Source organism: Chiloscyllium plagiosum, unplaced genomic scaffold (genome assembly GCF_037043375.1).
Source record: "Chiloscyllium plagiosum isolate Xiang-an unplaced genomic scaffold, Cpla_swu_hap1 HiC_scaffold_9, whole genome shotgun sequence".
NCBI lineage: Eukaryota > Metazoa > Chordata > Chondrichthyes > Orectolobiformes > Hemiscylliidae > Chiloscyllium > Chiloscyllium plagiosum.
In genome coordinates this window covers 64,580,033-64,594,559 of record NW_028270147.1, presented here as the reverse complement: position 1 = coordinate 64,594,559, position 14,527 = coordinate 64,580,033, and the positions used below count along the sequence as shown (strand labels likewise).

General features: G+C 39.3%; 1 protein-coding gene across 1 annotated transcript in view; it reads left to right on the top strand.

Annotated features, from left to right (window-relative positions):
* pde4dip (phosphodiesterase 4D interacting protein) overlaps positions 1-14,527 on the top strand; it is a 256,882-nt gene that overhangs the window by 13,903 nt on the left and 228,452 nt on the right. Inside the window, exon 2 of the mRNA XM_087990726.1 lies at positions 1,317-1,393. Within this exon, the coding sequence (XP_087846852.1) occupies positions 1,317-1,393 (77 nt within the window). The remainder of the gene's footprint in view (positions 1-1,316; positions 1,394-14,527) is intronic.

Sequence of the window (14,527 nt, the reverse complement as noted above, 5' to 3'; positions counted from 1 at the left end):
TGACTGGTGCTATTAACATTCATATCTTCAGGTAAGACTTAATTTTATTCCTGTTTCCAGTAGTTTTCTCAAGATTTACAGGTATCCCTAAAACAGATAATTCATTGTTTGGCTCATTGCTATTCCATTCCTGAAGAAGGGCCTGTGCCCGAAACGTCGAATCTCCTGTTCCCTGGATGCTGCCTGACCTGCTGTGCTGTTCCAGCAATAAAGTTTCAACTCATTGCTATTTATGAAAACTTAGTAATTATAAAGTGGCATTCTTGTTTCCAATAGTACAATGATGATCTTGATTGAAAAGTACTGCAAGTTCCCTTCCATTTTGTTAGGAAAGATGTGAACGCATTGGAGAAAGCACAGAAGAGGTTTACAAGAATAGTTCCAGGGCTGAAAGACTCCAGTTCTGAAGATGAATTGGAGAAATTGGGACTGGTTTTCCTTAGAAGACTGAGAGAAGATTTGATTTGAAGTTTTCAAAATCGTGAAAGTCTGGATAGAGCAGACAGGCAGAACCTTCTTGTTTGTTAAAGGGTCTAGACGACAGGGCACAGATTTTAAATGATTTGCAAAATAAGTAAATGCAATTTACTGTGATTTTTTTTTCCTACGGAGTGGTTAGGGTCTGGAATGTAGTATTCAAAAGGGCATTAAATAATGACTTGAATACAAATGGTGTGTAGGGATATGAGAATAGAGCAGGAGAATGGCATTAAGCCATGATGATCATTCAGAGAGTCACTGCAGACACGATGAGCTGAATGGCCTCTTCCTGCACTGCAGTAATCCTATGAAGTTACAGGCTATCCTGACTTGAAACTGTGTTGCCATTTCTTCAATGTCACTGAGTCATCCAGGAACCTGGAACTCCCCTCCTAACAACTCTGTGGATGTTCCTATACCACAAATACTACAGTGGTTCAAGGAGACAATTCACCACCACCTTCTCCGCAGCAATTTGGGATGGGCAATAATGTTATTTCAGCCAGGGACTCTGACATGCCATGAATAATTTTTTAAAAGTAGAGTGCTTTGAGTTGTGAAAGCTGCAAGTTAAATTCAATTTTGTTTCATTTCTTTAAGATTTAATCATTTTTATCATCTTCAATTTGTAATAATCTTATCTTAGATCATTAACAGAGTAATGTATTTGATCGTGTCAACTTGCAGCATGTGTATTCGATACTTAATGGGCAAAACACCATTAGTGTTTTTTTTTAAATTGCAGACATTGTGAAAGTGTCAGGTGCTAGGTAGACCTGAGCCAAAGCAAGTCGATAACCTAATTCATTGTTTCACCCAAGTCAACTCTCTTTCAGAACATCGAGCTGAAGGTGGAAGTGGAGAGCCTGAAACGAGAACTAAATGAAAAAACTGAACTGCTGGAGAGAGCCTCGTAAGTCACATTTATTGCTTCCTCCTGCACCATTGTGCTTGCTCTAAAGTTTATAATTATTGTAAAGTAACTCCCTCACTGTTTCCAGTGAGGTAATATCTGTCTGGAATAGCAATGTGTCTAATATATCATGCTAATTTGAAAAATTGGACGATAAACCTGTTTGTACTTTTCCTTTGTTTAAGGAAATACTCCAGACTGCATAAAATATATTCTTTCATACAAATGCCTGTTAAAATTATTTATTAGATTTATGCAGATGTGCTACCAAATATCTGCCTGCCATTTGAAGCCACTATGTCTGCTGGTTATTGGAGGCTTGTGTGTAAACAAAAGAACATGGTATTTCCCTGGTTTGAACTACCTTTTGCAGGAAATTTGAAGATTTTCTGAGAGGCCATGCAAACAGTCCCAGAGTGCTTTGTAATATGGCTTTTCGTTTTGCTGTGAAAATTCCAGTAAATCTTTGCGGGGCTCCAGTTTATCCATGTGTTACCATTGCCATCTATGTCACCTGCAGCTACAACTTTTCTCTTTCCCTTTGTGATCACCGTTGTAACTCTGCCCTTAGCTTAAAGCAGGTGAAACTCCATGGAGGCATGGGTCCTATCATCTTTCAGTTCATTTCCTTCCCTGTCTGAATTCCATATATGTAACCATCATCTAGCAGTTCTTCCCCTCCCAGTATCCATGTTCTGATAACTAATATGAACTGAGAGCCTTTAGATTGTGAATTGATTTCTACAATTATTTGATTTCCTCCTGGTGCAAAGATTGGAATTGGGGAGGGAATACATAATTCATGTTTCTTTTAAAAGTAGCTTTGAAATTGTTTGTAAGTTAACCAGCAAAAAAAATTGCCATATTATGGTTTGAGTTATTGTGGAATTAGATAATATTTTCTAACCTTTATTCAAGTTTCATTTGAAGCTAGTATGAGACCTGCAGCAGAATAGAGATTTGAAGCATTTGATTGATCGTGGGATGTTTGCAAGTAGATTTTAAAATCTGATCCTGACATCCTAATCCAACATGTGGTACTCTGCTGTGTCTTGCATTTTGTCCACTACAATGAGTTGAGATGTTGAAATTCATAAACCAGTAATGTGCTTTGCAATATCTAAACTTACGAGGGGAATAACTCAGTTTGGTTTGAGCTGCAATTTTTCCTGAGGAATCTCACTATCCTCTAACAAAACTGTGACATTGAATGGTTCTTAAATCTATGTCAATGTTTATCCACTCTGGTATCTTTTCCACTGCTCTCTCTTTAGGGCAAGGAATCATATGCAAGGGTGTGCTTCCACAGGCACCAATTGGTCATGAATCAAAGTTCCAACGTTTCACTGATGTTTAATTGTCTGTAGAAGGAAATTCAGAAATTACCTCAATCTCATTTCATCCCAGCTGTTACCACGAGATTTTGTAAATGTGGAAAGTTTGAGGGAAGGCAAAAATCTGGGATGTTGTGAAACTTGAAAGGGTTCAGAAAAGATTTACAAGGATGTTGCCAGGGTTGGAGGATTTGACCAATAGGGAGAGGCTAGGGCTGTTTTCCCTGGAGTGTCGGAGGCTGAGGGGTGACCTTATAGAGGTTTATAAAATCATGGGGCATGGATAGGATAAATAGGCAAGTCTTTTCCGTGAAGAGGGGGAGTCCAGAATGAGAGATATAAGTTTAGGGTGAGAGGGGATATATATGAAAGAGACCTAAGGGGCAATTTCTTCACGCAGAGGGTGGTGCATGTATGGAATGAGGTGCCAGAGGAAGTGGTGGAGGCTGGTACAATTGCAACATTTAAAAGGCATCTGGACGGTTATATGAATAGGAAGGGTTTATAGGGATGTGGGCCACGTGCTGGCAGGTGGGACTAGGTTGGGTTGGAATATCTGGTTGGCATTGATGAGTTGGACTGAAGGGTCTGTTTCTGTGCTGTACATCTGACTCTAAATCCAAAACATCATTACCGTAGTGTGTACATATACAATTTCTATATAGGGTCATTGAGTGAGGCCCAGAATTTAATCAAATTAATTGAATTTGTTCTCACCCAGAAGTGCCATTTTAAGTTCACTGCCTTGGTCTCCCCCATTAGAATTTGAAGTATGCAGTGGACAACTTTCACTTGGTTACATACTGAAATTCAACCTGTAAAATATGAGTACCATAGGCATGCTTACTGTGGCACTATCCTCACTCAGTCTAGCGGTATGCAGCTGTTTTATAGGGCATTTATATTGCTGTTAGGAGATTTGGACTAACACTTGAAATATCCATCATAGTTTAGTTAGATAGTCTAGCTACCGTTGCAATCCTCCTGCCCACCCCAAATCATTTCATGACAAATACATTTCTAACATGACAGAGTGGATAGATTTGTCTGCATCCCTCTCCACAGGTCTTCCATTCAAAACCTCGAGCCCTAGGCTTGACACAGTATGGGAGATATACTGAAGTACCTTCAGATACAATTGGTATGAGACTACTTCCTGCATGGAGTGTCTTATTATTTCTTTCAGTGCCCAGCCTACAGATCTAAATCTGCAACATTAGTTCTGGAACAGAGTAAAAATGTGGGAGTTATAGCTTAGACACACCTTTTTGAATGTGTTGGTACAGCTGTACTGTGGAAAGACCAGTTTCAATTACTGTCATGCAGTATCGTGCAATCTCAGTTTGGCAGCAAGTTAAAACAATAAACATGAAGGTTTGTTTAAATTCCACCTCTACTACTCTATAGCATTGACGTGCTATTTAGTATATATGTTTATGTAATACATATATATATATGAAAATGCACAATTCTCTTGAGCTTTGAGGGATGGGCTTTGTTAAATCACAGTCTGTATTCTACTTACATTATATACAGGGTACTTGTGCAATGCAGAGATTTCTGAAATGCCACATGTCTGGCACCATCTGGTGGACTAGTTGTACAGCAGTATTGTATATAATTACGTTACTTGGTCCTGATGTTCTTATAGGTTTATTATAGTAAAAATATTGGTTCAGTTTTCACTTTAGGAATGATGATGAGGATATCAGCATGAAGGATGTGACAATGCAGATCTTTCTCACTAGAATCAACATTAAATGTTAGGGATGGTCCATTCAAGTGTGAGTGCACTTTTAACAGCATGATAAGTCTTAATTACTTTCAACTGACTTCTTTAGGCCTAAGAAAACCTCTAAAAATGTAATCTGATTCTTTCAGATTTCAATTGTTGGAGACTTTATTTTAAAATAATTTTTCTTTCTGCAACCTTTATCTCTCAATGCCATCTACTTTTTACTTAGCTTTTTGCATATACAAATAAATTAATATTTAACTTTGACTTCCTGGTATAAATTCAAATGCATTTCATCAAGGATTCTTCATTATGATGGGTTATAAAGACATCATAATGTGTGCATATATCCTAGATGTTCTGTGGAGATCACCACACCTAAAATAGCTCTCTAATTATTGCAAGTTTCTACAGAAATCTACAGAAAGCCTGTGGGCAGCGGAAAGTGTATAAAACAGCAACTGTGTTTCTTCACTGCTAACCATAACTCTGACCAAAGTTGAGAATGTCATTACGGTTTCTCTTATTGTGTTTTAATTTTGAAGCTTAAACCTCTGTATTAATATGATCTGGAAAGAAAATAGTCATCTAGATGCCTGACATACAGAGATAGAAGATTATACTTCACAGTCTGCAAACAAATTTGCTGCAAATCATACCTGCTTATATAATGGATACATCCATCAAAAAGGATCAGTTTGGCTCTCCTGCTTCTCACACTAAACATGTCTCCTTGAAGCTGGTTAAAACCACTGAAAAAGCCCTGTATGTTTTCAGAAAAATCACCTGCATTTTAAGAAAAAAATCATTTCAGAATTCAGGCATTAAACTTTGAAAGCAATATTTAAATTTTCTGCTGTATTTCCAAAAGAGTCAGAATGGATAGAACCAGTCCAGAATTTCATGACTTTTTAAGATATATTTGGTTTTTGCACCCTCTTGTGGAACTATTGTGGGCAGTGGTTCTAGTATAGATCTGAATTAGTCCTCTCCAATGTGTATAAGTTTTAATTTGACTCTATACAGATTCACAATTTTGTCATTTTAAGCTGCAGACCAAGTGACAAGATCAGATGAGTGATGGATGTAAATAACTCAATATTTATGTGGAGAGGTTGCTCAGTTCTCTCTTTTTGCCACAGGTATATATTTTACTTCTCTAATAGTTATCAATAGTTTTTTTAAAAAAAAGTCATGATGAGGATGGTGCTGTTGTAAGTGTGAGCACTAATGAATTCAACAGAGCAGAATTCAACAGCACACATTCTACTACTTCTGTGCTGCTAAAATGGGCTGCTCTGCAAATGCAAGGAGATGCTGAGCTGAGGCCAGCCAAGTGTAGAAAAGGTTCATGTGGAGCACAGAATTGTGTGTTTTCTTTTCCAGTGACCAGGCAGCAGCACTTGTCTATAGACGTACATATCTCTGTCTGTGCTAGATTCATGTGAAACACAAAATTGATGGGTGAAATTGGGTGGCGATGGAGTCTAATAGTGCAATAGCTTGTCTGATTATGTGCAAGCTACATGTCATTGCCTATGCTCTGCACAGTGCTAGGTGTAGGAGGGTAATTCACAGGTCAGTTTGTTGCCAAATCACTGCCATTCATGTGATAGAGGCATCTTCAGCAATATAACAGGGGCAGGCCTGTAAGTAGGGTACTATTCCATTCTCTTAATTATAGGAAGCATGAGGAAATCTGTAGAATAATTTGGTGCCCGTGTTGTCAATCCAGCAGAGAACTTATTGGCCATGCACTGTCAAGTGAAATATGGAAATTATTATAATTCTCCATTGTGCTGGACTTCAAACTAATCTTTAAAATGAATCTCCTCTTGAATGAATCTTTGCCTCATTGTTTTGTATCAAAAATCAAAATATTGGTTGTTGATGCACATTTGTTCGCAATTCAGTTTGGTCTTGCAACTTTTTTCTGTTGCCCTCCTGAAACTGTTGACTTCTTTTGGTCAACTCAATTTTGAATGTTTTAATATATGAAATGTAGTAGAAAATCATCATTTTCTTCATTCATTCATTCATTCATTCATAGAAGGTAAGCTTCACCATCAAGACCAGCATTTATTACCAATCTTTGTCTATGGGAAGGTACTGGTGAGCCACACCCTTGAATCACCGGTACAGACACACACCAAAGTTTGGTTGTGTAAGGACATCCAGGATTTTGTTCCTAAAGTCGTGAAGTAAAAATGATCTAGTTCAAAGTCAGGATGGTGAGTGACTTCAAGGGAAATTTACAAGTGGTGTAATTCCCATGCTGGAGAGAATGAGGGAATGAACATTCAAGCCATTGGATGGAATGCTAATCAAGCAGGCTGCTTTTCCTGGATGGTGTCAAGCTTCTTTTAGCTGTATTCATCCAGGCAAGTGGGGAGTGTCTCATTACACTTCTGGCAAATGTTTTGTAAGTTCTTAGGAAGTTGGGAGGTACATTACTCACGTCACTGCAGATACCAGCTTCTGACTTTTGTGATCACAGTATTTAAGTAACTCGTCATTTTAGGGATTGGTCAATAGGTGGTGACCACCCTCCCCCAGTGTTGGTGGCGAGGGATTCAGTGATTGGATTGTTGTTGAATTTTGCGAGGAGGTGATTAGACTTTAATATTGATCTTTGCTTCACACTTGTGTGCCATAAATGTTACTTTCCATTTTATCAATCCAAATCTGAATTTTGTCTAGGTCCTGCCACAAGTGGACTTGGCCTGTTTCATTATCTGAGAACTTGTGAATGAAAGTGAATATTGTTCAGTTATCAACAAACAACTCCACTCGTTATATTATGATGAAGGGAAGGTCATTGTCGGAGCTTAGAAGATGATTGTCCTGCCCTGCGGAACTTCTCCAGTGATATTCTGACTTTAAGACAATCGGCTTCTAAGAAGCACAAGGAATTTTTCCACAGTTCCCAGTGACTTAAATTTTATGAAAGTCTTTATGCTACACTTGGTAATGTTGCCTTGATGCTGAGAGCAATCACAAAAACTTATGTGTTGAATTCCATTTTGTCTATATTTGGCCTAAGGTATCCATGACTTTGAAAGCTGAGTAATTTCTAGTCCAATTTAAACGTGAGTATCTCACATTCAAAATGGACATATCCACTTGCATCAAGATCTGGACAACATTCAGATTTGGCTTGATGCATGGAAAGTAGCATTTTTTGCCACACTATTAACTGACACCTTGAACTGTTGCAGTCTGTTTGATTGGGTATGCTCAATGCTGTTAAGGAGGGAGTTACAATCTAATCACCACCTCTTAACATTCAATGGCATTACCATCACTGAATCTCCCACCATCAACTTTGAGGCAGATTAGTCACCATTGAACAGAACCTCAACAGCCAAATTTGTTATGATTCTTAAAGGACACATGCATGTATGTGCACATACAATCCTGCATAATCGTTAGAAACTGTGGCCACTTTTAAAGTTTTTTATTTTACGTGTTAGCTTCAAATGCAAAGGCCTGCTGTGCACCCTTTATTATCACTATATCAGACATCAGCCAACAAAGGCCAGGCAATGGATCAAACCTTAGGTGTTGTCTCAATATCACAATAGGAAGTACAATTTTCATTAATCCCCAGTCCACGGGAGCCTCACTTTAAAATTCAAAAGTAAGGCTGACCTGAGAACTATAAATTTTCAGAATAAATACTAACATTTTTCTGTTCCAGGTTGGTATTAGCTTTAAATACAATTCGTAGGGCTATTTTGTTAGTATAAAAAAAGCTACCAAGCTCGCATTTAGGACTTAGACCTAATGTGACATATTACTGAAAGAGCCTTTTCCCTTCATAGATAATGGCCATTGTTCATCAGGCTCAAGCATACTCAAAATGCCTTTGAGAACAATGGTGCCATGATTTTACCATACTAAAAACAAGGCTAGCTAAACAACTGCTGTGCTGTGAAGGGTTATAAATCAAATAATAGTTCTACCACTTTGGGCGTGTTTACTTTTTTCTTTGTAATGGTAGAAGTGAACTAATATCTGTACTAAGAAAAAAATGTTGATTTATACACAATTAAGCCATGTTACAGAGTGATCAACACTATAAATGGCATCAACATTCTGAATTTCATTTGAGTCGTTCAATAGGACATTTGGTCCGAATTACAAGCCACAATTCATTAATTTGTGTGTGCATAATTTACAATGAGCAAGTCTTTGTTTTTATTGCTGAAGGTAATCATATGTTACTGACATCATTTTTGTCTCCATTAGGCTTTATACCTGATGCAGCAATGCTCACATCATCCCTCATAGTACAAGAAACTAGGCATGGTTATAATGGTAATGAAGAATGCAGCAGACATTTACTACAGTCAGCAATTATATGTTAATTATAAATATTACATTCCTCCCATGGGGCAGAATTTTTCCAGTGTGGGTTTTGACACATCCGTTGGGAAAACAATGAGACCACCTGAAATCCGATTTCTCAGTGTTGAGGAAAACGTCAATTCTGCAATCAAGTTTTGAATGGCGAGAGACAAACTTGCACATTTCAGCATTCAGTTATTAACTAATCTAGCCTCGTTGTTATGCAATTTTCTGTTTCCAACCTCCAGCAAGAAAGTAGATGGTAACAATTCCAGACATGAAACTCAGGTGATTTAATTGGTAACTCCAGCCCACTGCTCGATCCTCTGGGGCTCCACCTTGGACACCAGTCTTCAACATTTCAGAACATGCTCCATGGGACTGCCTGCAATCCTGTCGATGGATGTTAGCATTGGACATGGACCAGCCTCATTACACCCTCCTAGCACATTTCTGATGCACTTACAATATGGTTCTGCATTTCAATGTCGCACTTTGCAGAAACCCAGCACCCTTTCATTGTAATGCTGCTGCCAGGACATTTGTGCACAAATACAGGTATCCATCTCATGGTTGGACTTGGGTGAATCTCAGGATGCCTTGCTTACTCTCTCAGCACTCACTGACATTGTGCCTACTTGGGTGTTCACAGCATCTCTTCCTTGCCTTGTCTTTTTGAGTCTTTATCTCCTCAGCCAGAACTTAAAGATTCACAGTACTTCTGTCTTTCCATGATGTTTAGCACAAACACAAAGTCAGGTAGCTTCTCATGACAGTGATCAGTCAAGGAGATGGACATGTTGTTGTAGAGCATGATGTTATATCAATCGTACATTAGCATCATCTGCCTGCTGCATATGCAGGAAGCACATTTATTGCCCATCCTTAACTTCCCAGAGGGGAGTCAAGAGTCAACCACTTTGCTATAGGTCTGGAGTAATGTTTTAGGCTAGACCAGGTAAGGATAATAGTTTCCTTTCCTAAAGGACATTGGTGAACCTGCTGGACTTTTCTGAAAAGTGTTTCATTATCACCATTCGACTTTTAATTCCAGACTTTTGAATTTTGAGTCTCTGTATTAATAATATTAATAATATTATTAATAATCGAGTGATATTATCAGGAGACCATCGCCTCCCCTCAGGGGCAGTGTCTGATATCAGTTGAGAGGCATGCGTGTGGTCGATCAGCCACTTGGAGCAGTTGATGTTATTGTAACAGTCCAAGGAGTGGGCCACAGTCATCCCTGTAGGTCAAGTGCAAGCAGTCTGGAAAATCAGGGGCTCTATAGAGATTAGTCAGGATCTGGTCAGTCATCAGTAGAAGTTGTCCAAAATGCTGTATGAGAACCTTGTTCATTGACATACTGTGTGGAGTACAAATCCTGGACTCTGACACTTGACCACATCGTGCAATGTTACAAATCAATCCCACTAATGGCAATGATGCACAAACAATGCGTTGTGACCTGGATGGATTCACCATAGTTGCCAATGATGCAATTTTCTGTTTCCAACCTCCAGCAAGAAAGTAGATGGTAACAATTCCAGACATGAAACTCAGGTGATTTAATTGGTAACTCCAGCCCACTGCTCGATCCTCTGTTCCCATAGGGTGCAGGAGCTGCTCATTTCACAATTTGAACCATGAAACATTGTGTAACACAAAGAATGCTGAGCCTTTGTACCTTTATTCTTGTTGCATCTAAAATGATATTCACTCACACAGCTAATGGTAAGAAGTTAACATAAATTTACAAAGTTGAAAATGTCTTTACAATAAAGTGTCATCCATGATATGCCCTCAGAAGGACATTGTCTTCCTTTCCCACCAACTAGCCTAGGTGCAGTCCTCGGCTCCACAGCTGGGATAAAGGGAACCTTTTCAACAATGGAACCTGTTAGCCTTGGACCTTTGGTCAGGTGATCTTGGCGATGTACGTGACTAGAAGGCCCAGATATGTTGAGTGTGTCTTGTCCAGAGGTATGTTGACCCTCCTTGGCTGAACTTCTATGTAGATGATGGCAGCTGACAAATGGAGGATGAAGGCCCAGCTATCTCTAGTATCCCAAGTGGTGGGGTCCTGTACATGGTCCTACTCAGACTACTGTCCTTCCTTGTGAGGAAGGAGCACATGGAGTAAGGTCATCACCCTTCTTTTCCCCTATAGCTGTGCTGAGCAAAAAATGCCTAGTGAGATGGAGTGCAGTCCATATGTGTAACCAGCAGACACTGATTGGCTGGACATGGCTCTCCATGGAGAGTCTGTTTACAGACAGCTAGACTGTCACACGGCAGATGCAGCACTGTACAAACAGCGTCCAAGTCAATTTGTCTATTTTCTCCAACAAATCTGCCTGCTGCTTCAGTGTCTGTTTATGCATTTGGATGAATGATGAATGGCTGATACAATGGGGTCTTCTCTTGCCTTGAGCTAAGCAGGTCTTTGGTAGTCCTTTGAGTGAGTGACAGTGACCTGGGTCATTTCTTTTTCGAGCAGCTGCTGATATGTGCTCACCAGCACATGCCCCCAAATTAACCTCATTTTAAGTGCCCATTGAGTCAATACCTGAGCTGGTGGAGGCCTTGCTGATGTATTCTTTGATAAATTCAAGGCTTCTTCCTCAGAGGTGAAGGAGGAGATGTCTTTCAGATCATCCTCTTGATAGTAGAGACTCTGTAGAAGATAGAAAAAGAGAACAGGTCACAGAAAAGTGATAGAAGCTGGACATGTTAAGAGTACATTCACAGTGAGGTGATGGGAGAGCAACAAAGCAATGGACAATTATTCTTATTTGGTTGTCAAGTCAAGGAGGTTTTGACATCACCTCATGAATAGTCATGGTTCTCAACAGCTGGACAAAGATCCTCTCCTTACTGGGGACAAGGAGACAAATGTTAGTCACCCCATCACCTGTCTTGGCTCTCTCTGTTCTATGTGGGCTGTTTTCTGCTGATGTTGGGAGGGAGATAGGGATTGAATGAGATAAAATAGGATGACACAGATGTTGATACTAATGCATTTGGGGGGGAAAGTTTTGAAGTATCCCAAGTGAGTAAGGATTATCCTAATCTAGTTGAAGATTAAAGTCACCCATGTTTACTGTACTGTCTTTTTTAAATTCCATGCTCTCATCTCTTGGTTTATTCGGTCTTACCAAATAGCTACTATTAGGGTGCCACTTTTTATTTCTTACCTTCACCCAAATGGATTCTACATCTTCCAATCCAAAGTCATTCCTTGCCATTGTCAGTATGAGATGAAACAAGTACAATGTTACCCCCTCCACCTTTTCCCCTTTGCCTGTTGCTTTGGAAAAAAGTCACATACCCCGAATACTCAGTTCCCAGGTTTAATCACCCTGTCGCTGTGTCTCCATAATGGTTACAAGGTCATACCAATTAATCTGTTTTATTTTTCATTCGTTCATGGGGTGTGGGCATCGATGGTTGGATCAGCATTTTGTTGCCCTAGTTGATCTTATATTTGTCATTAATTTTGTTCTGAATACCACATGCATTCAAGAGCCACTAATTTTGTCTTTCTACTGACCTTTTTTTCCCCCTTTTAACCTTATTTAATGCTGTTTTTCTGTGTTTGTATGCTCGCACTTCCTGTCCCACTCTGGGTATCATTATCGAAGTAGCTGCCATATCCTCATCCTTGCAGCTCACATTTCTGCACTCCCAGCACCCTTTCCCCCAACCACCCACCCCACTTAGTTTAAAGCCTTTTCTGCTGCTTTGGCTATTTGATTCAGCAGGGCACAAATTCCTGCATATTCATGTGAAGGTTGTCCAACCAGAACAACTACCTCCTACTGCAATACTGGTACCAGTGCCCCACAAGCTGAAACCCATTCCACTTATATCAATCTGCACCAGAAAAGGGCTCATCCCAGAAACTGGTTGTCCTTCAAGATCAGCAAATACAGCCTGTGCTGGTATCTACGGAGGTGGTTTGGTTCTCCAACACTTCCACGTCCAGAAAGATAATCTTGTGATCTGTTTGACCCCCTTTGTAATGAAGTTGATATCAATTCAATAAAAAAATTCTCTTCAGAGTCCAGGTCACTTTCTTGTCTTGAAAAAAACCCCATGGCACACTCCAAGAGCTTTTAGAAGTTAGATTGCCTCATCTCTTGGCCTGGAATTCTCCTAACTTTCACCAGTGTTTTCTTTTTTTGAAAGCTAGTTACTCCAGAGAGTTCTTGAACTTGGGTTTATCCCTTTATATCAGTGATGGAAATGTGTTGCTGGAAAAGCGCAGCAGGTCAGGCAGCATCTAGGGAACAGGAGAATCGACGTTTCGGGCATTAGCCCTTCTTCGATTCTCCTGTTCCCTAGATGCTGCCTGACCTGCTGCGCTTTTCCAGCAACACATTTCCATCTCTGATCTCCAGCATCTGCAGACCTCACTTTCTCCCTTTATATCAGTGATCTTGTTTGGGACAGGTGAGCAGAGGTTCTGTCTCAAAATAAAGGGATTGCAAATACTTGTATTATTTTAGGATCCCAGGCTTCTGTGCCACTGTGTTTGTGGCACCTTGTAGTATTATTGCAGCAGTCCAGCAGAAAACAGAACAGTTTCTGGACTTGTGACATGTTGCCATTTACAAGCACTTTCACTGTCAACAGATACCCCTTTTTGTAATAACGATCCCAGTCTTTGAAATCAGTAGAGTTCCAGTTCCAGTTAGTGCTGTAACTTTCAAACATTGCTTTTGACCCTTTCTGCTTATATAAGTAGGCAATGATTACTTGTATATTATTAAATCCTTGGGTTGACTCATTCTCTAACAACAATTACTGTATTAGGAAAACTGAACAGTGCATTGTATGCCAACATAAATCTCCCTCACATAGTGTTTCATTCTGCACTCTTGATGCATGTTTCTATACATAGTTCAGTACAATGATAAAGGAGCTATATTGTATTTACTAAATTCCAGGCAGATGCAACCTGATATAGCCAATTGTTTCCCTTCCAGAAAGTGTCAGGTGACAGGACAACTTTAATACTTTTTGAGGAGGTCTAAAGTACAACTGAAAACATTATCCACAACTTTGACAATAATTCCATCTCCCATTATCACCCCTACAACAATCTGCTCTCAATTGGTTTTATATGATCCAAACACAATGACCTGTATTAGGGGGAAGATAACTTTTCACAGCAACTTCATTCCAGTTTTGTCCCTTACTTTCACAAAGGTTGACATATTGCCAACTTTATAAAAGACCGAGTGAGTCATTTTCAGGAACATCCAAATCTCATCCTTCATATGAGCTTGTACGTCCTTTCAATTTGATCCTGATTTCCTCATGACATCACAAATTCCACTAAAGTCACCCAAAAGTGATCAGGAAGAGATATCGGACCTAATTTCTTTCTTCAATAATGTGAACAATATACATTTCACGTTAGGCATACATCCTGACAAAAACATTTCAGATTGGAAATTATGAAGAGTGCAATAGAATTTACATTTTTTCCATACAATCAAAGTGCCTCAATACAATTTCAAATCTTTTGAACCTGCTTAATATTTGCCTTCCCAGAGCAAATTCTGCTAAGGCCATTTGTCATTAACTGACCTCAACCCGCTTCCTAAATAAATATTAGAAAAATCAGAATAGGAGTAGACCATTCAATGAATTTGTAGCTGAACTGTAGATGTTTTAATCACCTTGTTCAAATATGTAATGATGCAG